This window comes from Mustela nivalis (genome assembly GCF_964662115.1).
Source record: "Mustela nivalis genome assembly, chromosome: 11".
Taxonomy (NCBI): domain Eukaryota; kingdom Metazoa; phylum Chordata; class Mammalia; order Carnivora; family Mustelidae; genus Mustela; species Mustela nivalis.
Window position 1 is genome coordinate 58,658,038 of NC_139030.1, and position 20,754 is coordinate 58,678,791.

The following is a 20,754-nucleotide window of genomic DNA, read 5'->3' on the forward strand; positions in this document are numbered from 1 at the left end:
TCCATCAACTGGGAATGGCGTTTGTTTCACCTAGAATCTCACCTAGAATTCTGTCCTGGATTCTGGTCTCCCTCGCATTAATCATTAACTTTTTCTTATAGTAAGGGCCAGTCTAAAGAGATAAATATTTATCAAAGTAACTTTTAAATATTTTATAGGGGCACCTGGGTGGCTAGGTGGGTTAAGCCTCTGCCTTCAGCTCAGGTCATGATCCCAGAGTCCTGGGATTGAGCTGCACATCAGGCTCTCTGCTCAGCAGGGAGCCTGCTTCCCCCTCCCCCTTCTCTCTGCCTGCCTCTCTGCCTACTTGTCATCTCTGTCAAATAAATAAATAAATAAATAAATAAATAAATAAATAAAATCTTATAGATAAATAAATAAATAAATACTTTATAAAATTTATTCCCATACATGCTGTATGATTCCATTTATATCAAACAGACAAATCCATAGAGAAAGACCAATTAGTGGTTGCCAGGGATGGGAGAGGGAAGAATGAGAAGCAATTCCTTAATGGATATAGGGTTTCCTTTTGGGGCAATGGCAATGTTTTGCAAGTAGATAGAGGTGGTAATAATAAATGTTGTGAATGCACTAGACGGCACTGAATTGTCCACCTTAAAATGGGTAACTTTATGTTATGTGAATTTCCCCTCATTAAAAAATGATAATTCCCAGAAGAACAGGAAAATGGGTGAAGTTACCTAAGGTCTGAATTAATTCTGTGAGCTCATTACAGATAGAGAAATTTTATTTTATTACTGCACATAGGAGAAGGAAGTGAGGAGTGGAAGACTATTCAAGGTATCCCATCAAGGAAGTAATTCCACTTTTACCAAGGCTCAGAGTTTCAGTGTGTACTTCAAGGGTATTTCTAATACATAAATTATTTTAGTAGTTAGCTTACCATACATTAGAGTTAATTAAAAAATAATTTAAATTTCTAAAAGCTCTCTTTCAAAATGTATTGTTTTCACTTAGGTTGGCTTGAAAGAAACCACTCCTCTTTTACCAATGACTTTAGGCAGATTCATTCACAGTTCTGTTCTCTTTGCTCTGTTTTTACGGACAAAGATTGGGCTTATCCCACCAAAAAAGCACTGAAGCCACTGTGCTTTTTATAGAAAGGCAGGTTTTCATAATGTTGTCTCTGATAAAGGGATAGAGGGTTTTTGTTTTTTTTCTTTTGGGCCGGTTTTGGATTCTCATGCTCCAATGCTTGAGTGTAGGAGCACATGTGAAGAGAGAAGAACAGAAATGGGAAATGGGTAGGAATTAATATAGCAGTATATCCTGGGATGTATGTAGAAGCTACAGGACACATGTAACATTTTTGGTGGACAAAAAGCATTTCCATTATTTCCACTATAACTAAATAGTTTTGAATGTGGATGATAGGGTACCACAACTGGTCAGAGGAACTAATAAACCAGCCAGGTGGAATGAGTCCTGGGACAGTACACTAGGTACACAACAGGAAACTGGGTTTGGGGAAAATGCTAGTTAGTTGAAATATATCTTGATCATCAGAGAGATGTGTTTTTTCCATTTAATCTTTTAAAATACTGCCATGGTTCAGAACACATGCAATTTTTTTTACTGTTCGTCTGTAAGAGAGTATAATGTTTTATATCAGTTTAAATGTAGTTATCTTAATCTTTTTTCTTTCAGTTTTATTTTTCATTTTACCTTTTATTACCTCTTCGTTTGTTTTTAAAACAAAGCCACCCTATAAAAACAACCTCTAAATCATGTGTTTTCTTTCAGATATCCAAACCTTGAAACCTTTGCTGTAGATGTCAGGCTTGTTTTTGACAACTGTGAAACATTTAATGAAGATGATTCTGATATAGGCAGAGCTGGCCACAGTATGAGGAAGTATTTTGAAAAAAAGTGGACAGATATTTTCAAAGTGAGCTGAAGTTATAATAATCTTTTTTTTTTTCCTTTTAAACAAGGACAAATGAGACCAGCAATGTGAACTGTATTTACATAAATGTGCAAGGCACATACATAATGACTTTTTTTTCCTTAAAATAAGTATCACAAAAAAAAAGTATCAGAAGAATGATACCATTTTTAAAGGCTTCACTCCTACAACAACCAAGGCCCTTGGTTATTGGTTTGTGTGATTTATCAGCTAATTTAGGTAGAACAGGGAAGCACACCCAAAGAATTTTCAAAGGAAAGGGTGTTATAGTGCAATAGCAATTAAAATATATCAAATCGCACTGAATATTCAACACCAGAGCTCTAATGTGGGAAATGGTTCTCCTTTCCCTCTCAATAAATATCTATTTTTCATTTTTTTACTTTGTAGTTTATTTTTTAGTGAATGTATTTAATTTTATGAATTATTTATGATTAAACCACATCCAGAATCTTCGTTTTCTGTGAAAAGGAAGAACTAGAAAATTGCTTTAAATCTTGAAAATACAACAAGGAATGTTTTAAAATATAAAACAAAGCCAAGTTAAACTGTTTACACTGATGTGCTCTAAAAGCACCAAAAATAAACTTTACTGTAGAGTTACAAGTACATTTATATATATATAAATATATATATATATATATGTTGCTGCATCACTTGTGTAGTTAAATTGTATTTCAAGACAGTGAAGAAAAATTGACATGTATATACTGTTCATTATTGTTTATATTAAGTCTTGTTTTAAATATGTATTATGTGTATATATTGTTTGGAGACATTATTGTTTATGCCTTAGAAGGACTGTAGCATTTTATTTTAGTCTGAAGGTAATTATAGCTATACAGCTTGTACAGTAATTATCCTCTACCAACACTGTGGCGTCTCCTTGATCTTGGTAGTGCCTGCCTTTGAAACAGGGTGTAGGGGATATTAGTTTTCCATTTTTCTATTTTGTTATATAATTTTAAGCCACCAGGGCCTAAATTAAAGTATAATCATTTGTATCCATGTGGAATAAAATTGTGACAATTTCCTACACACACAGTATTTTTTCATAGAAACATTTCCTTCCCATTTGCCTTGCCTCAGAAATAAATTTAAAAAACATTTGTAACCACTGTGTTTTATCTACTGTGTGTTGTGGTGGCCTGTTGGAGGCAAATAGATCAGAATTTTTTTTGTACCTATGTAAGAGTACTTGAAGTTTTATTTAAAATCAAATGTTGTGGAAAAGGTAGCATTCTTTTTTTTAGGAGTGTTATTTTTCACTACTATGTGTGGCACGGATACAATAAAAGACTTTTACAAACTAGTTTTTTAGTTTTTCTTAATGAACCTGAATATATATTCTTTTCAAAAAGACAGTTAATTTAAATTTGATTTTTACAAAATCCTAAAGGAGGAGCAGCAGACTGTGTAGTTCAACGAACATTGGGCTGGGCGGAGGAGGGCGGTTTTAAGTCAAGTTTTGTGCCTTTCATTAGCGCCTTAGCCTCTCTGGACCACATTTTGTTGTTGTTTTCACATTTTCAATATGGAAATATTAGAATACATTTTAAAAGTCTTGTTCTGATATGAGAAATGTCTCAATTGGTAGATATGTAACCAATTGTCAGTAGTCAATAAGAAAAATTGATCATATAAATTTGTCTGGTAAGTCGTGAGCTACAAGTTCAAGTCTTCATGAAATATGATTTGATGCCTTGCTGGGCTCTGAGGAATCACTGGTGAACAAAACAGGCACAGGCCCTTCGTGGAGCTTACAGCCTTGTGGAGAAGTGGTCCTGAGATGATGTCCTTAAAGAATGGCTTTTAACAGTTGAAGTGAGAATAGAAAAGTTTTGAAGAAAATATTCCTAACTTTAAAATGCTTTGAAGCCACCAAGTATTTTCCAAAATTTCGAGATTGTTTGTGGAGACTGATAGGGAAATCAGCTGTTATTATGTAAATATGTCAGTTTCTGTTAACCAAATACTGCACTTATGCCTCAAGGGGCTCGTGCTTAATCAAAAAGACCATGTGGAGAAAAGAACAAGGTGGTGCTGTGAATAAAGTGTCTGGTTTTTGTGTTTATGGGTATGCCAGATGCTCCATGGGGGGTCTTCTTCATGGGGGTGTTGTGCCTTAGGGATGATACATGCTTACATTAATTTATATTAGATGGTATATAAGCAGCTTGATAATAATATGTCTGGTGTCTGAGGAGTTCATAAATGAGAAATAAAATACTTAAACACACAAAGCACAATTTTTCAAGAGTGATAATTTTCTTTTAACAATAAATAAGGTATCTCTGGAAAAAGGAAAGCCTGGTCAATATGGGCTCCTTGGCCCCCTGTCTTCATTGCTACTCAGCAGGGGTAGCTGCTCCAGAACTGCGCATGATCAGAAACGGGCAATTGGTCTAGGTAACAGTTGTTACTATACATTTGTGGATCATTTGTTATGTGAATGACTCTTGCAGTCACAGTGCCCTGGGTTGGGTGTTTCTTCAACAAACACAAACTGGTATCATTGTTTTCTTCAAATTTAAAGTTTTCCTGACCTTCTGTTATCACACAATCCCAAGTAAACACAACATACTTTAATTAAGATAAACTAGGCTTTAACCTGAACCTTCTCCATTTCAGTTTCAGTTGCTCTATAAATTATAAACCACTAGCTTGCCCTCACGATTACATTTAGAATATCGCTGAAGTAGTAACCAACCAGAATAACCAAACAGTGCACTACTATTAAACACAGAAAATAATCATCAGTTTGAAAGAGTATATAGAGTAATTTAATATTTATTTAACTGATAACCGTAGTGAAAATGAAACAAGTAAACACTTATCTGTGGGTATACCTTGAACTCATAAGAACTAACTTACATAAATGCTTTTATGTAAGATGATCCCTTTTTCTTGTTTCAACCCAAAAATGAAATTTGTTAAAAGTACTAATTTAAATCAAAATTATGAAGGCTCTAATCTGTCCTCTGTACCTTATGTACCCCCCTGTTCTCCTCTTTTCCATCACTTCTATCCTCATTTCCCTTTAAGGAAATTTCAAGTCCTGTTCATTTAGCCTTCCAGTAAACACCCTCAAGAAAATCTGGTATCAATCATTTACTCCTTCCGTAAATTTTTGTGGGCTACCTCTCTCAAGGTTATTTGTATCTTAAATATTTCCATTTGAGTAATGAAAGAAGTTTGTGTTCTGTTCAAAGAATTTCATTCCAATACAGAGACAAAGGAAGTATTTTTACAGAATCAAGGTTTTCCTTCTTACACCACCAGGAAACTAGTAGAACCTTATCTACTAGAAAATTTGCTTCAGTGAAATCTCTTAAACCTGCATGGGCTACACTACTACTCTATCTTAAAAAGAAAAAAAAGGGGCACCTGGGTTGCTCAGTGGGTTAAAGCCTCTGCCTTCGGCTCAGGTCATTGTCCCAGAGTCCTGGAATCGAGGCCCGCATTAGGCTCTCTGCTCAGCAGGGAACCTGCTTCCCCCTCTCTGCTTGCCTCTCTGCCTACTTGTGATCTCTGTCTGTCAAATAAATAAATATAATCTTTAAAATAATTTTTTTAAAGCCTCATCTATATAAAACTGAGGTAACCCCTCTCCTCAATTCATGTCACATTCTTCACGTTATTCTTGTAAAACCCTTTTATTTCTTTACTTCTTCACTCAGCAACTCTTCAATTTCCTTCCCCCACATACAAATATTTTTAATATATCTTTCCAGGTAACCCTTTTTGTATTTATTTAGCAACACATGTATCTTTACAAATACTGAGAAAAAAATTATTTTTAATTTTGTCAGTTGCATTATGCTACAAGTTTGTTTTTCCATTTCTTTTGAGTCGAAAAAATACTATGTAAATGTGGTTCATTACTTTTCACTGCTACAAGGCATTCCATCACAGGCATGTACCACATTTTACTTTCAAATTTCTCTTAAGAAAGAAAACCTGGGGTGCCTGGGTGGCTCAGTAGTTTGAGGCCTCTGCCTTAGGCTCAGGTCATGATCCCGGGGTCCTGAGATTGAGCCCTGCATTCAGGCTTTCTGCTCAGCAGGGAGCGTGCTTACCCTTCTCCCTGCCTGCCTCTCTGCCTACTTGTGATCTCTCTCTCTGTCAAATAAATAAATAAAATCTTAAAAAAAAAAAAAGAAAGAAAGAAAACTAAGGGGCACCTGGATGGCTCAGTCAGTTAAGCATTTGGCTCTTGATTTTGCCTAAGGTCATGATCTCAGGGTTCTGGGATTAGGCCCCAGATCAGGTTCTGCGTTCAGTGGGAAGTGTCCAGGGAGATTCGCTGCTTCTCCCTCTGCCCCTACCCCCTGCTCACTCATGCTCTCTCTCAAATAAATAAACCTTAAAAAAAAAAAAAAAAAGGAAAGAATGAAAACCTGAGATGCCTGCAATGTCTTGTCACTGCAAATAATACTGCAGTGAATGTTGTCATACATATCCAAGGTGTTTCCAGATGACCTTCATTTTCTGGTACACATGCCCTTGTATAATCCTTTTCCACACTGTATCAGGCTTAGCCTGTGTGACCAACATCACACAGAGTGATAGACTATGAATTCCCAGATTAGGTCATGAGATACATTTCCGCTTCCACCTTGTTTTCTTGGAACATTTGCTGTGGATAAACCCAGCTACTGTGTTATGAGGACACTCTAGTGGCGCTCTGGAACAGCCAATAGCTAGCATCAACCTGCAAACCATATGACTGCTGCATCTTAGAAGTGGATCCTACAGCCCAAGTTAAACACAACATCTGGACTACAATTTCATGAAAGACCCTGAGCCAAAACTACCCAGCTAATCCTCCCTCCTGAGGATTTTGTTGTTGTTGTTGTTGTTTAACTAAAGGATAGTTGACAGATTCGTGTCAAGTGTACATCATAGTGATTTGATATTTTTATACAGTATGAAATGATCCACACAATAAATGTAGCTTCTATCTGCCATCATACAAAGTTATTATAATATTATTGATTCTGTTCCCTATGCTGTACACTACATCCCCATGACTTTATTTTATAACTGGGAGTTCGTACCTCTTGACCCTTTTCACCTATTTCAGCCTCCCCAAACCCTCTCTTCTTTGGTAACAGTGTGTTTCCTGTATCTATGAATCTGTTTTTGTTTTGTTTTTCCACATAAAAGTAAAATCATATGGTATTTGTCTTTCTTTGCCTGGTTTATTTGACTTAGCATAATGCTCTCTGTGTTCATCTGTGTTGTCACAAATGGCAAGATTTCATTGTTTTTTATGGCTAAGTAATACTTGTGTGTGCCTTATCTTTTTTATCCATTCATCTGTTGACAGACACTTGAATTGCTACCATATCTTGACTATTGTTACAATGAACATAGGGGTGCATATATCTCTTCAAATTGGTGTTTTTGTTTTCTTCAGATAAGTACCCAGAAATAGAATTGCTGGATTGTGTTGTGGGTTTTAATTTTTTGTTTTTTAAGAACTTCCCCACCATTTTCCATAGGGGCTGCACCAATTTATATTCCCAACAGTATACAAGGGTTCCCTTTTCTCCACATCCTGGCCAATACTTTATGTCTTTTTGATAATAGCCAGTCTAACCATTGTCAGGTAATATCTCATTGTTTTGATTTGCATTTCCCTGATGATAAGTGATGTTGAGTACTTTTCATGTGGTTATTGGCCATTTATATGTATTCTTTGGGGAAAAAAAGTCTTTTTTTTTTTTTTTTTTTTTGCATTCTGTTGTGTGAATTCTTCATATATTTTGGATATTAACCCCCTTTTTGGATGTATGACTTACCATGCAGTAGGTTGCCTTTTTGTTTTGTTAGCGATTTCCATTACTATGCAAAAGCTTTTTATTTGATGGAATCTTATTTGTTTATTTTAACTTTTGTTGCCCTTGCCTGAAGAGACTGGTCCAATAAGATATTGCCAAGATCGACGTTAGAGAGCTATGTTTTCATCTAGAAGTTTTATGGTTTCAGGTCTTATATTCCAGTCTTTAATCCATTTTGAATTTATTTTTATATATGGCATAAAATAATGGTCCACTTTCATTCTTTTGCATGTAGTTTTCTAGTTTTCCCAAAACCATGTATTGAAGAGACTATCTTCCCCTTGTGTATTCTTTCCTCCTTGGTCATAAATTAATTGATCATATATGAATGGGTTTATTTTTTGGGCCCTCCAGTCAATTCCACTGATCTAAGTGTTTGCTTTTGTGCCAGTACTGTACTATTTTGATTACTATCACTTTGGATTATACTTTGAATTCCAGAAGCATGATGCCCTCAGCTCTTTGTTCTTTCTCAAGATTGTTTTGGCTATTCCAGGTCTTTGTGTTTCCAAACACATTTTCAGCTTGTTTTATTTCTGTGAAAAATGCCATTGGTATTTTGACAAGGATTGACTGAACCTGTAGATTGCTTTATATACTATGGACATTTTAACAATATTAATTCTTCCAATCCACGATCATGGAATATCTTATCTTTCCATTTATTTGTGTCTTTCATCAATACAATATTTGTAGAATTTGGGTTCCAGGTTTTTCACCTTTGTCAAATTTCTTCCTAGGTATTTTATTTTTGATGCAATTGTAAATGGGATTATTTTCTTAATTTTTGTTTGATAGCTCATTATTAGTATGTAGCAATGGAACTGATTTCTATATGTTACTGAATTATTGACTCACAGAAACTATGATATAATAAATATTGTTGTTTTAAGTCACTCGGTTTTGAGTAATTTGTTACATAGCAATAGAAAACAAACTGTGTGATAAAAGTTTCTCTAGGATGTGCACAGGTTAGGTATATGCACACGTTCCATGCTGTTACCATACTGCTCTCCAGATATTTGCACCAGTCTACACACCTACCAGCAGTGAAAAAGGATTCTTTTTCCCTACCTCCCAATGAGTGTTCAATATTTGTATTATTTTTCACTAACAATTTATTACGGATTTTAGAATTTGAATACCATGTTTTGAAAAGTATCAAGCAATTTATCTGCTCATATTAGCAGCTTCAAGTTTGATGTGCATTTTGTATTGTTTGTTTGTTTGTTTTTAATGTAAATGTCATTTCTAACCCTATCTGCTTTCGAGGGACTGTAAAACCCGCACCCAATTTTATTTTCAGCGAGCGATATTCAGGAGATGAAACATTTGTGTTTGCTCTAGTTAGCTGGAAGCACTGATACTGCTAAAGAAAAAGCTCAGGTATATGCAGGTGAATAGAAGATATTGAGAATTCTCAGGTATTGCTGGGACTTGTGTAGATTTATGAGTTACTATAGCAAAAGTAGTGCTTGGAAGTGTGGTGGGTAAGGAGTCGGCTAAATATATGGTTAAAGGAAAAGCTAATTTGGATCCTCTAGACCTTCATTGGAAGAGAACTTTGCACCTTAGCATTTAAATCAAGGGGGAAGGCAGGAGCACTTGGGTGTCTCAGTCGGTTAAACAGCTGACTCTTGATTTCAGTTCAAGTCATGATCTCAGGGTTGTGAGATGGAGCCCCAAGGTAGGGCTCTGCACTCAGCAGGGAGTCTGCTTGAGATTCTCTCTCCCTCTCCCTTGCCCTTCCCTCCCACTCTCTCTCTAATAAATAGGTAAATCTTTTAAAAAAAGATAAATCAAGGGGAAGGCAATACCAAAATTAGTATCTGAGATCTGTGTTATTTCTCAACCTCGACCATACATGTGAAAATCATTCAGGTTGTTGTCTTTGGATGACTAAATAAAAGTGTTGTGAGGTATAAGTTATATGTAGTTCATTTTTGAACTTTTTCTTATTTCTTAAGATTTATTTATTTGAGAGAGAGATTATTTATTTGAGTGCATGCATGCACTCAAACAAGCAGAGGGAAGAGGCAGAGGGACAGAGAATCCTTAAGCAGATTCCTTGCTGAGCAAGGAGCCTGATGTGGGCTCAATCCCATGACCCTGAGATCATGACCTGAGACAAGATCAAGGGTTGGCCTCTGGACTGAGTCACCCAGGTGCCCCCATTATTAACTTTAAAAAAAAAAAGATCTATTTTTTTAAGATTTTATTTATTTATCAGAGAGAGAGAAGGGGAGAGAGCGAGCACAGGCAGACAGAATGGCAGGCAGAGGCAGAGGGAGAAGCAGGCTCCCCGCCGAGCAAAGAGCCTGATGTAGGACTCAATCCCAGCATGCTGGATCATGACCTGAGCCGAAGGCAGCTGCTCAACCAACTGAGCCACCCAGGCGTCCCTAAAAAAAAAGATTTTAATTAAATTTTAAACTAAGTATCCAGCTTGATTTCTAAGGGTACTCTTACCCTCCTCGATCAGAATCCTTACCATGTCCTTTAATGAAAAAACAGCCCTAATAATCATGGTAGTAGATATCAAAGAATATGGTGAATCTTGAGGGAGAATTCGGTAGTGAATGATAGAGGCCTAAGGCTTAGAGCCAACTGGGAATGGATCTTGGGTTCTGAAGTGAAAAGAAAGCTCGGTGAGTTCATTAGATCACCAAAGGATAATGAGGCATTTATACAACATAGGTTTGTATGGAAACAGTATAATGTTTTGAGAGGCTGTATACTTATTCTAGGGATTCTTCCAATTCTTAAAATATGTTTACAACTCCTTTTTAAATATTGCTTTCAGCATTTGTAATACACTTTTCTGAATATTTTCATTATAGGAAATCTCAATTCTTTTTAGTATAAGAATGACTTTTTAAAAACAGATTCTATTCAGCCATTCAAAACTATCATGTGAGGGCATGCTCTCTCTCTCTCTAATAAAAAAGTCTTAGAAAAAAAAAAAAAAAGACCTAACCAAGTAGGATAAATTTAGCTGATAAATATTAACTAGTGAATATACTGAATAATGCTATTTAAAAAGGATTAAACATTGAGGCATAACAATTGAGATGTGGCTTACTTTCACATCTATTGAGTTATATAGCTTTCTATTATATACTTTCCACGCGGAAGATACTTTAACGTATGTAGTAGCTGTCTTGTCTCCTTATTTCCTTCCACCTACTCTAGTAGATGTTAGTTGACCATATGCTTCAGGGGAATGTGGATCCTTTTCTAGCCTCAGGAGGGTAAATCTTAATTAATTAATCACTTGAAAGTGATTGGTTAACACATGGCATGTGATACAATTCTGAGCAGTGACACAGGAGAGAAAAGCTGCTGCGGGGCTTCTGAAGAATTGTCCAGAGGAGAACTGTCCAAAAGGGACATCAGTATTTGTCATACTTTCTTTCTTTCTTTCTTTTTTTAAAGATTTTATTTATTTATTTGACAGACAAATCACAAGGAGGCAGAGAGGAAGGCAGAGAGGGGGGAGGGGAAGCAGACTCCCTGCTGAGCAGAGAGCCCGAAGCGGGGCTCGATCCCAGGACCCGGAGACCATGACTGGAGCCGAAGGCAGAGGCACCAACCCACTGAGCCGCCCAGGTGCCCCTGTCATACTTTCTTGTGTAATAAAAAAAAAAAACCATGAAACTTGGGGTGCCTTGGTGGCTTAATTGGTCAAGCATCTGCCTTCAGCTCAGGTCATGATCCCAGGGTCTTGGGATGGAGCCGCGCTTCAGGCTCCCTTCTCTGAGGGGAGTCTGCTTCTCCCTGTCCCACTCCCTCTCCCCAGCTGATGTTATTATTGGAAAGTAAAGATAAAATAGGATTAATTATTGACCACAGTTATATATTTTATCAGTTATATAATTAAAGCAAAGAATGCATAAAATATGAATCTTTAAGATTCTAAGTTTAAGTTCCAACTATTTTGATATTCTATCTGTTGTGTAAAATAAGATAACCAGCTCACTTATGTGATCAAAGATCTCTACACATTCTTAAAATGTTTCTCTACTATATTGGCAAGATATTTTAATTAACATCTCATAAATTGCAAATCCATAGACTAGAGACCAGCCACAAGAAGGATTCTTCTCTCTAAACTTGCCTTTCCCTGAAACCATATGGGCCTGGAGGTCTCTGGGCTAAAAGATTGGCATGTGTAGGCAGAGTTATTTTTACATAGTTTACTTATTAGAATATTATAACAAATTTGCTCATCAAATCAGTGAAGATAAAATAAATATTATCAAGTCTGTCAAGAATGAAGAGAGACAGGCACAACCATATGTTGTTGTGCAAACCACACAATCCCTCTGAAAAGCAATGTGGCAGTAATTATTAGGAATTTTACACCCTTATGCCCAGTAATTCCATTTCTATTTTTTTTAATTTTTTAAAAAGATTTTATTTATTTCACAAGTAGGCAGAGAGGCAGGCAGATAGAGAGGGGGAAGCAGGCTCCCCGCTGAGCAGAGAGCCAGATGCGAAACTCCCTTCAAAGGACCCTGAGACCATGACCTGAGCTGAAGGTAGAGGTTTAACCCACTGAGCCACCCAGGCGCCTCTCCATTTCTATTTAACAATTTAATTAGTAAATGTTCATGAAGTGGATAAAGATTTATGTACAAAGCCATCTGATCCAGTATTATTTATAATCACCAAAATATGTAAACAACCATCCAACAACGGGGAAAATGTTAACTAAATTATGGTATGATTCTGGAAGTGTGGATTTATGCAGGAAATAATGAAGCTACTGGAGAAAATACATGGAAAATACTCAGGATGTAAGTTTAAGTTTAAAAAGACAGTTCGCAGGGCTTTTTTGTAAAATTATTGATATCTATTTGAGTGAAAGACTAAAAGGAATTATTACCTGAGTGGGCTTTTTTTTTAAGTGTAGCTGACATACAACGTTATATTAGTTCCAGTTACTCACACAATGATTCAACATTTATATACATTTTGAAGTGATCACCATACATCTAGCTGCCATACAAACGTCACATATTTTAACTATATTCCCTATGCTGTACATTGTCTCCCCGCGTCTTATTTCATAGCTGGAAATTTTAATCTTTTGATCTTTTAATCCCCTTCCCCTATTTTGCCCATGCCCCACCTTTGGCAAAGGTTTTCTGTACCTGGGAATTGGTTTCTGTCCAGTGAAAAGGGCCCTCGGGCTCAGGGGCGAGCGGACCGCCCTGAAGAGATATGGGAAACCTTAGCACAAAGATGGCAGAAAACACCAGGTTATGGACGGCCGAGGGTAGAGCCAGCCTCAACAGAAAAGGGCAATCACGGAGGCTAGAGGAGAACGGAATACAGGGCAGAAATACCAGAGAGGAAGGAGATTCAAAAAACCCTGAGCTGCAATAGCCAGAGAGTGGATACAATGTCACCTTTAAAACCATATTTCGGGCACGTGCTGAGCCTTGAGACTTCAGCTTGCCCAGCTGGGAAAAAACTGCGAATAAACGCTCTTCCCAAAATTGAACTCAGGTCGACCTAAGGCCAGTACTAAGAGACGCCCGCCGCCGAGGGTGGGAGGCCACGCATGCGCCCTGGCGCGAGGCGTGTTCGGGGGGCGGGGCCTGTTTTCTTTCTTGCAGGGTTTCCGCGGTTCCCAGCCCCGCCCGCCTCACCTGCGCGTCACGTGGTCCTCGCGCGCCTGGGGACACCTGAGGGTGGATCCCGCGCGGCTTGGGTCTAGGAGGTGGAGGTGGCCGCGTCCGTGGGCCCGCTGAGCAGCGGCGGCGGCAGGTGGGAAAGCACGGCTGGGCTCAGCTGGCGGAGCCTCCCTGCTCGGGGTCTGGTTCTCGAAGTCTGGTTCGAAGCGCGCGACGGGGGCGGGCCAGGACTAGGACGGGAGCGGGGCGCGGTGATGCTCCCGGGGCCGGGGCCCGGAGCCCGGGGCGGCCCTGCGGGCGTTGCGTGGATACATCAGCTGGGCCGAGTCGGATGCCGCCGCCCCGGAAGGCCCGGCTCCCCGGCAACCGTCCGTCCGCCTGCCGGGGTGGCTCAGTTGGCTGAGGGCCGGCCGACTGTCAGAGTGGGGTACACTGCATGCGGGGGGTCACTGCGTGCGGGGGAGTAAGTCGCAGGGCTTTATGTGGGGAGATTTGGGGCACATTTCCGGTTTGCTTTGGATTAGATAGGAATGCGTGTGTTGACACTGGCGGGTTGACCAGCCCCGGGACTGACCCTTCGGCCTGACGGCTGAGTGGAACGGACGCTCGCACCCCGACGAGGCAGGTGGTGGTAGGCTTGAGAGTGCTTTTCAAACAGACTTTGATTCAAGTGATTATGTGTCTATTGTACCATCTGTTTGGTCTGGAACTGCAAAGGGAGCCGAGTGCCACAAGGGTGTGGAAGCCGAAGTTTGTTTGCAAGATTACCTAGTGTCTTTGCACAGTTGGGATTTGGGAGTTCTTCAAAAAGACCTCATGATCTTGCTTGTTTTCCGTGCGGTAATACAGGTGACAATCCACGAGGGCATTTCGTGGGTTTTTTGGTTTTGTTTTATCTTGGCTTGTTTTTTAGACGTTGTTGAGGGAGGTTTGGGGGGAAAAAACGCTGAAGTTTTGGGATACAATGAATATAAATGTGTTACATATATTTGTAAAGAATTCTGCAAAAAACAAAGCAACAAGGGATTGCGAATTACAATCTAAGGGTATACCTATTCCTTCAGACCTGATTATTGTTTCATTTTGCATTATTTTCCACTGCTGAATTTTTTATATTTAGTTTTGGTAGCTTTATTTTAAATTTTCTAATTTTATGTTGTGTTCATATATGATAGAGGTAGAATTCAAGTGGATTTGGAAGAAATCAACAAATATTTATTTGAGCATATTAGGTTCTGACACTGTTTTATGTGCTGTGTATAAAGAAATGAGCAAGATGGACAAGATCTCCACTCCTTTGGAATTTACATCCTCGTGGTGGAGAGACAACAATTACATCCTTGGTCGTAATTGCTACACTGAGGATTGAAACAGAGTTATATGTTAGCCTGGAGGGTGGCTGTTTTAGACTGGCAAACCCTCTCCGAGGAGAGACACTGGAGTTGAGATCTGAATTAAAAATAGGATCCCAAAAGCAAAGGGAAGAGAATTTCAGCCTGAGGAAACAGCCTTGTGAAGATCTAAGAATCCATTTGACCAGGCAGGCTGAAGGAAATGAGGGAAAGGGAAAGGGGCAGGACTTGAGATCTGAGAAGTAGGTGGCGAAGAGCCAGATACATACAGTATTTTGTAAGCTTTGAGGAAGGGTTTGGATTTTAATCTAAATTCGTAAATTTGTTCTTAAGTTTAGCTTGGCTACGTTCATTTTTTTTGCCACTCTTTCTCTTTGGTTTTCTTCTCTTGGTTTTCTTGGATTTATTAAATTGGTTCTTTACCTCAAATCTTTTCTATCATTTTATTCGTTATCAGATAAGGTGGCACACCATGACATAGGAGCTTGCAGCACTGCCACTGAAATTTTGAATGAAACCATTTCTTAGTTTTTATGAGTGAAAGGTACAGTTAATGCATCTGAACGGCAGAGCTGTCTCCTTGGCTCCATTCTGTGGAAGGAGCTGCTGAGACAGTTTTTTAAGAGTGGAAAATCTTTTTGAGTTGGGATTAGCAGATCTGGAGTGAGATATTTTTGAGAAACAATTAGTTAAGGGAAGGGCTTCAGAGGTGAAATAAACACCCAGTGTTTTGGATGTTCAGTGTCAAATCAGTTTGACGTTATTTGACAGTGTTCTTTTTCAGGAGTTATCCATTAATTTATTGGTGTGTCAGGTGTGACTGTGATCATCATTAGAGTTTATGGTCTTATCGGTGTTTTCTCTCCAAATTATTCTTATCTCAGGTACAATAGTTTGTCCTTTAAAAATATGAATGTAGGAGCTTTCACTGAGCAAATCCTTAAATTGATTTTGACTCTTTTCTACGGATTTGAGTTGCATTTATTTGACTCTAAGGATGAAGTAACCTTTATTTAAAAATTGCAGGACATTTTACTTCAAGTAAAGAACATGGTGAAACTAATTCATACCTTAGCCGATCACGGTGATGATGTCAACTGCTGTGCGTTTTCCTCTTCCCTCTTGGCTACTTGCTCTTTGGACAAAACAATTCGCCTGTACTCCCTAAGTGACTTTACCGAGCTGCCCCACTCGCCATTGAAGTTTCACACCTATGCTGTCCACTGCTGCTGTTTCTCCCCTTCAGGCCACGTTTTGGCATCCTGTTCAACAGATGGTACCACTGTCCTATGGAATACTCAGAATGGAGAGACTTTGGCAGTGATGGAACAGCCCACTGGTAGCCCCGTGAGGGTTTGCCAGTTTTCCCCAGACTCCACTTGTTTGGTATCAGGCGCAGCTGACGGAACAGTCGTATTATGGAACGCCCAGTCATACAAATTATATAGGTATGAATATTTAGACCCTTTCCGTTTTTAACCCTATTAACAAGTTTGCCAAGAAAGAAAGAAAGAAAGAAAGAAAGAAAGAAAGAAAGAAAGAAAGAAAGAAATGTTGATGACTTAAAGGACCAGATAATTTTCCGATATTGCAAGGAAAGACATTTTGACCTGTCTTCTGAAGGTCATAAAAACAAATGTTTAATATGGTTTTTGTAGTAGATTTGCTTAGCCCTGAGAGTTTTTTTTTTTTTTTAAGATTTTATCTATTTATTTGACACAGAGAGATTACAAGTAGGCAGAGAGGCAGGCAGAGAGAGAGAGGAGGAAGCAGGCTCCCTGCTGAACAGAGAGCCCGATGAGGTACTCGATCTCAGGACCCTGAGATCATGACCTGATCCGAAGGCAGCAGCCTAACCCACTGAGCCACCCAGGCACCCGCCCTAAGAGTTTTAAATCTCCAATCTTTCTCCTGTAAAATACATGTTAATTTTGTTAGACTTTTATGGATTTTTACTTTAAGAGCTAGATAAAGAAAACAGTCTTTTGAATAAGATTCAGTAATTTTAGGCTTTATTTTTGTCACTTGTGACTCAAGCATTCGCAGTAATAGAGTAATGGTAGGTAAGTCTCACCTGAGAAACACAGCTGTTTCCTGACTAGGATTCTACCTGGGGAAATGATCAACCCCAGAAAAAAGAACCTTGTGATTAGTGTGGTGTTGTCATTAAAACAAAACAAAACAAAAAACTACCTGAAAAACTGCTTTTAGATGAAAATACATCAATTAATTTAAACTGGTAATGTTCTGTTGCAACTTGCCAACATGAAATCTATGTACTTTTATGTTTATTATGGTGAGCTATATATCACATAAAGTTGTCCATTTTAATAATTTTTATGTGTACAGTTCAGTGACATTAAGTACATTAAACACCAGAAACTTTTAAATGTTACCAAGTGAAATAGCCCAATATACTTTCTCCTGTCCTTAGACCATTCAGAGCACAACTGTTGCTCATTAGAATTAGGTCGTGGGTTGAAGAAGGTGATGTGTTTTAAGTGGCGTTAATGAACCATTTAAAGAGACAGCTCAGAAAGAAGGAATCGTTCAAGTTTTTTTTTTTATATGAATGAAATATAGCTGTTAACTAAGAAATTTTCTTTTTTCACTTATCAGGTGATGAATTCTGCCTCTCTGTCATTACTTCCCTAATGTATGCTGCTGTATAAAGATAACACTGCAGTAGCACTGGATGGGACCCTGCACTAATTGTTAGGCTTTTATCAATTTATTTTTCCTAATTGAGAAAATTAAAATTAATACTGTCAGCACATTGCTTCCTTATCTTCCCAAGATAATTTTAACTTGTTCACAGCATTTTCTTTTCATAAAGAATGTATATTTCTAGTTTATATTTATTTGTATTTTATATTTGAAGGTGGTGCTTCTAGGTGATTTTAATACAAAAGTTGAAAGTACTTTTGACCTAATAATATGTTTTCCAGCAAAAGTAGTTTTTTAAAAAATGTGTAACTTTAGTTGATATTTTGGTTGTCAGAGCTTTTTTGGTTAAGTTTCGTAGATTTTAATGCGTTCATACAGACTTGGCGTATGGAAAAACATGAAGCTACATGGACTTTGGTTTGGATCTATATAGCTTATGCTTTAATACGTTACTCAGGATAATGTTTAAACCCGTTTTTTGGAAAAGCACGTCTTAGTTCAAAGCATATGATATTTCTACAGACATCTGTTGCCCTTTCTAGTTCTCTATTAGCCATTTTTCCTGTTTTTACTATAGTAAGCTGCTGTTAGAAATTGTAATATAAAGTAAGAGATACTCCGAAATGAAATGAAACCCCCTGCCCTTTTTTGGTTTTATTTCAGATGTGGTAGTGTTAAAGATGGCTCCTTGGTGGCCTGTGCATTTTCTCCGAATGGAAACCTCTTTGTCACTGGATCCTCATGTGGAGATTTAACAGTGTGGGATGATAAAATGAGGTGTCTGCATAGTGAAAAAGCACACGATCTTGGAATTACCTGCTGTGATTTTTCTTCACAGCCAGTTACTGGTTAGTATTTTAATCTTTAAAGCGCTAGTAGTTCCTATTTGTAATTTGTGTGCACCTTTTAATTCTTTTATTCATTTTCATTTCATCTTCAATAAATGAGAAGCCCTTTTAATTCATTCCTGTTGAGGAATCATTCTTGTTCTTTATTTGATCAAAATGAAATCATGAAATATCATAAGGGAAAATCAGGTTATTTAATATACATTGGGGAATGACTCAACTTTGTATAGTAGATCTGGATTCCTTAAATATGGTAATTTAGAGGACCTCACCCTATTGGTTGTGCTGTGGATTTTTAAAATACAGTATAGTGATCTTCAAAGAGAAATGTGAAATTAAAGAATTGGAAATGTGAATTAAAGAATTGGAAATTTTCAGTTTACTAATTTAATCTTCCAAAAGCTGAATTTATAAAATAAGATATTTAACAACACAATTAGCTTTTAAAGGGAGAAATACAAGCTCCTGAATATAGATAGACTCTTGTTTTAAATAGAGAACGGTGGGGGCCCCTGGGTGGCTCAGTGGGTTAAACCGCTGCCTTTGGCTCAGGTCACCATCTCAGGGTCCTGGGATCGAGTCCCGCATCGGGCTCTGCTCAGCGGGGAGCCTGCTTCTCTCTCTCTCTCTCTGCCTGCCTCTCTCTCCATCTACTTGTGATCTGTCTCTGTCAAATAAATAAATAAAATCTTTTAAAAAAATAAAAAATAAAAATAAATAGAGAACGGTGAATTGGGAAGCTCTCTTCTGTTTCATCCTGTGTGATAGGATGAAGTTTAGCTTTTGTTGCTTCAAGTCCTGTTCCACCACCAGTTCTGTCCTATTAGCAATATAGTGTGAGCTACATTGTAGATTTAAGACTTTTTAGTCGTAGGTGAAATTAATGTTCATGGTAAAATTTTACTCATATATAAAATATTTCAATAATTGATAGTAACACATAAGGTATTTCACTATTTTTGATACTAGGTTTTTGAAATCTGGTATGTATATTATGTCACGTTTAAATTTGTCCTAGCCATGTTTCAAGTATCCAGTAGCCACATGTGGCTAGTGACTACCTTATTGGACAGCTCAAGTCCAGAGGTGGGCAGGATGGTTTTGGCACTCCCCTATTTCAAACCCAGCAGTGGCTGATTAAAATAAGGTTAAGGTAAGGTACAAATCCTTTGGTACAGATCCAAAACACAAAGCCTGGAAGTACCAGACACATTGTTTGCCTGCCTCCTCTCAACACAGACTTGGTCTCAGACATTTTCTTGCCACACTGGACTCCTTTTGTTCCTTGAATGTTTCTAAGATGTTTCCAAGCATTTTACCATATGGACCCTTCAGCTGGTTCACTGTTAGTTATCCTTTAGATTTCAGGTAAAAATCGCTTCAAATAAGCCTCCCCTGTGCTTACTTACATAGTTGTATCTTAGTATGTATCAGTGCCAAAACTTCCTTTGATGAATTGTAGCTGTGAAGTTAGGTGGGACTCATATAAAACTGACTTGATGATATCAATATATACATTAGCTACAAATATTTAGGAACTTATCTAGTGTATATATAATCATACACTGAAATTATCTCAGCATTAAAAACTAGTGGGTTTTTTGTGACACCAAATTTACTGACTACTTTCCCTGATTTGTATAATTTCTACCAAATAAAACAGACCGAATTAATGTTATTTTGGATTTATATAATTCCAGCCTTTGTCTTGATTCAGCCGAAGGGGGGAAAAATCTCTATTATTCCATGTGAATTATCCTTAAAAAAAAAAAAAAAAAAAAAGTTGGGAATAATTAAATGTTGAACACTCATAACTTTTCTTCCTTATTTTTCCCATCAGTGCTAGCCTTATAGACTCTAAAATGGGTTTGAAGGATGGCCCAGGCTTAGTAGCTCAATATTGGCCCTTGAGTTACATTCTTAGTGGAAGGAAATAAAAAAGGCAAGTTGTTGTAGTAAGTTCAGTGCACCTTGATGCACCTTGTTTAAAATAAATTCTTTAATTAGCATTTCATTCTATGGTTTGTGCACCTTGATGCATCTTGTTTAAAATAAATTCTTTAATTAGCATTTCATTCTATGGTTTGTGTTTAGTTAATGTCACTTTTGAATATGGTTTAAGTGAATAGAATTAACAGATCTCGATATAAGAAATTGAAATTTTTTTGTTTTAAATATTTTACCAATTCTTGTGTATTTATTTTTCACAAACTTACATTTTTAGATGGAGAGCACGGTCTTCAGTTTTTTCGATTGGCCTCATGTGGTCAGGATTGCCAGATCAAAATTTGGGTAGTTTCTTTTACCCATGTCTTAGGTATGTATGTGTGTATTCAACCAGCAGTTCTCTAAAATTGAGTATCAGATAGAATTTCTGTTTTAATTCATCTTTTTATTTAAGGAACTCTGGATTTCTAAAAGTGATTATAAAGTATGTATTAATTATTTTTAGTCAGAGCAGTTACATCC

At 37.6% G+C, this 20,754-nt stretch overlaps 2 protein-coding genes and 1 long non-coding RNA gene across 53 annotated transcripts in view; 2 read left to right on the top strand and 1 right to left on the bottom strand.

Annotated features, from left to right (window-relative positions):
* BAZ2B (bromodomain adjacent to zinc finger domain 2B) overlaps positions 1–4,173 on the top strand; it is a 193,494-nt gene extending 189,321 nt beyond the window's left edge. For all 37 annotated transcript variants that reach the window (XR_014300676.1, XM_082691327.1, XM_082691299.1 and 34 more), the window contains one exon: positions 1,768–4,173. Coding sequence is in view for 36 of the 37 variants with exons in the window: in XM_082691327.1 (XP_082547453.1) it covers positions 1,768–1,921 (154 nt within the window). In the remaining variant the exon portion in view is untranslated. The remainder of the gene's footprint in view (positions 1–1,767) is intronic.
* The window catches only part of LOC309844440, a 44,870-nt gene extending 31,170 nt beyond the window's left edge, over positions 1–13,700 (bottom strand). For 3 of the 5 annotated variants that reach the window (XR_014300687.1, XR_014300688.1, XR_014300689.1), the window contains exon 1: positions 13,434–13,529. This is a non-coding gene — a long non-coding RNA (uncharacterized lncRNA). Of the gene's footprint in view, positions 1–13,433 lie in introns of all 5 variants that reach the window. The other 2 variants (XR_014300685.1, XR_014300686.1) reach the window with 2 other exon arrangements.
* The window catches only part of WDSUB1 (WD repeat, sterile alpha motif and U-box domain containing 1), a 46,639-nt gene continuing 39,234 nt past the window's right edge, over positions 13,350–20,754 (top strand). For 3 of the 11 annotated variants that reach the window (XM_082691388.1, XM_082691395.1, XM_082691398.1), the window contains exons 1-5: positions 13,382–13,551; positions 14,136–14,267; positions 15,797–16,218; positions 18,101–18,285; positions 20,510–20,602. In XM_082691388.1, the coding sequence (XP_082547514.1) occupies positions 14,235–14,267; positions 15,797–16,218; positions 18,101–18,285; positions 20,510–20,602 (733 nt within the window). In that variant the 5' untranslated portion in view covers positions 13,382–13,551; positions 14,136–14,234. Of the gene's footprint in view, positions 13,552–13,667; positions 13,882–13,949; positions 14,040–14,135; positions 14,268–15,796; positions 16,219–18,100; positions 18,286–20,509; positions 20,603–20,754 lie in introns of those variants that run through there. The other 8 variants (XM_082691392.1, XM_082691393.1, XM_082691390.1 and 5 more) reach the window with 8 other exon arrangements.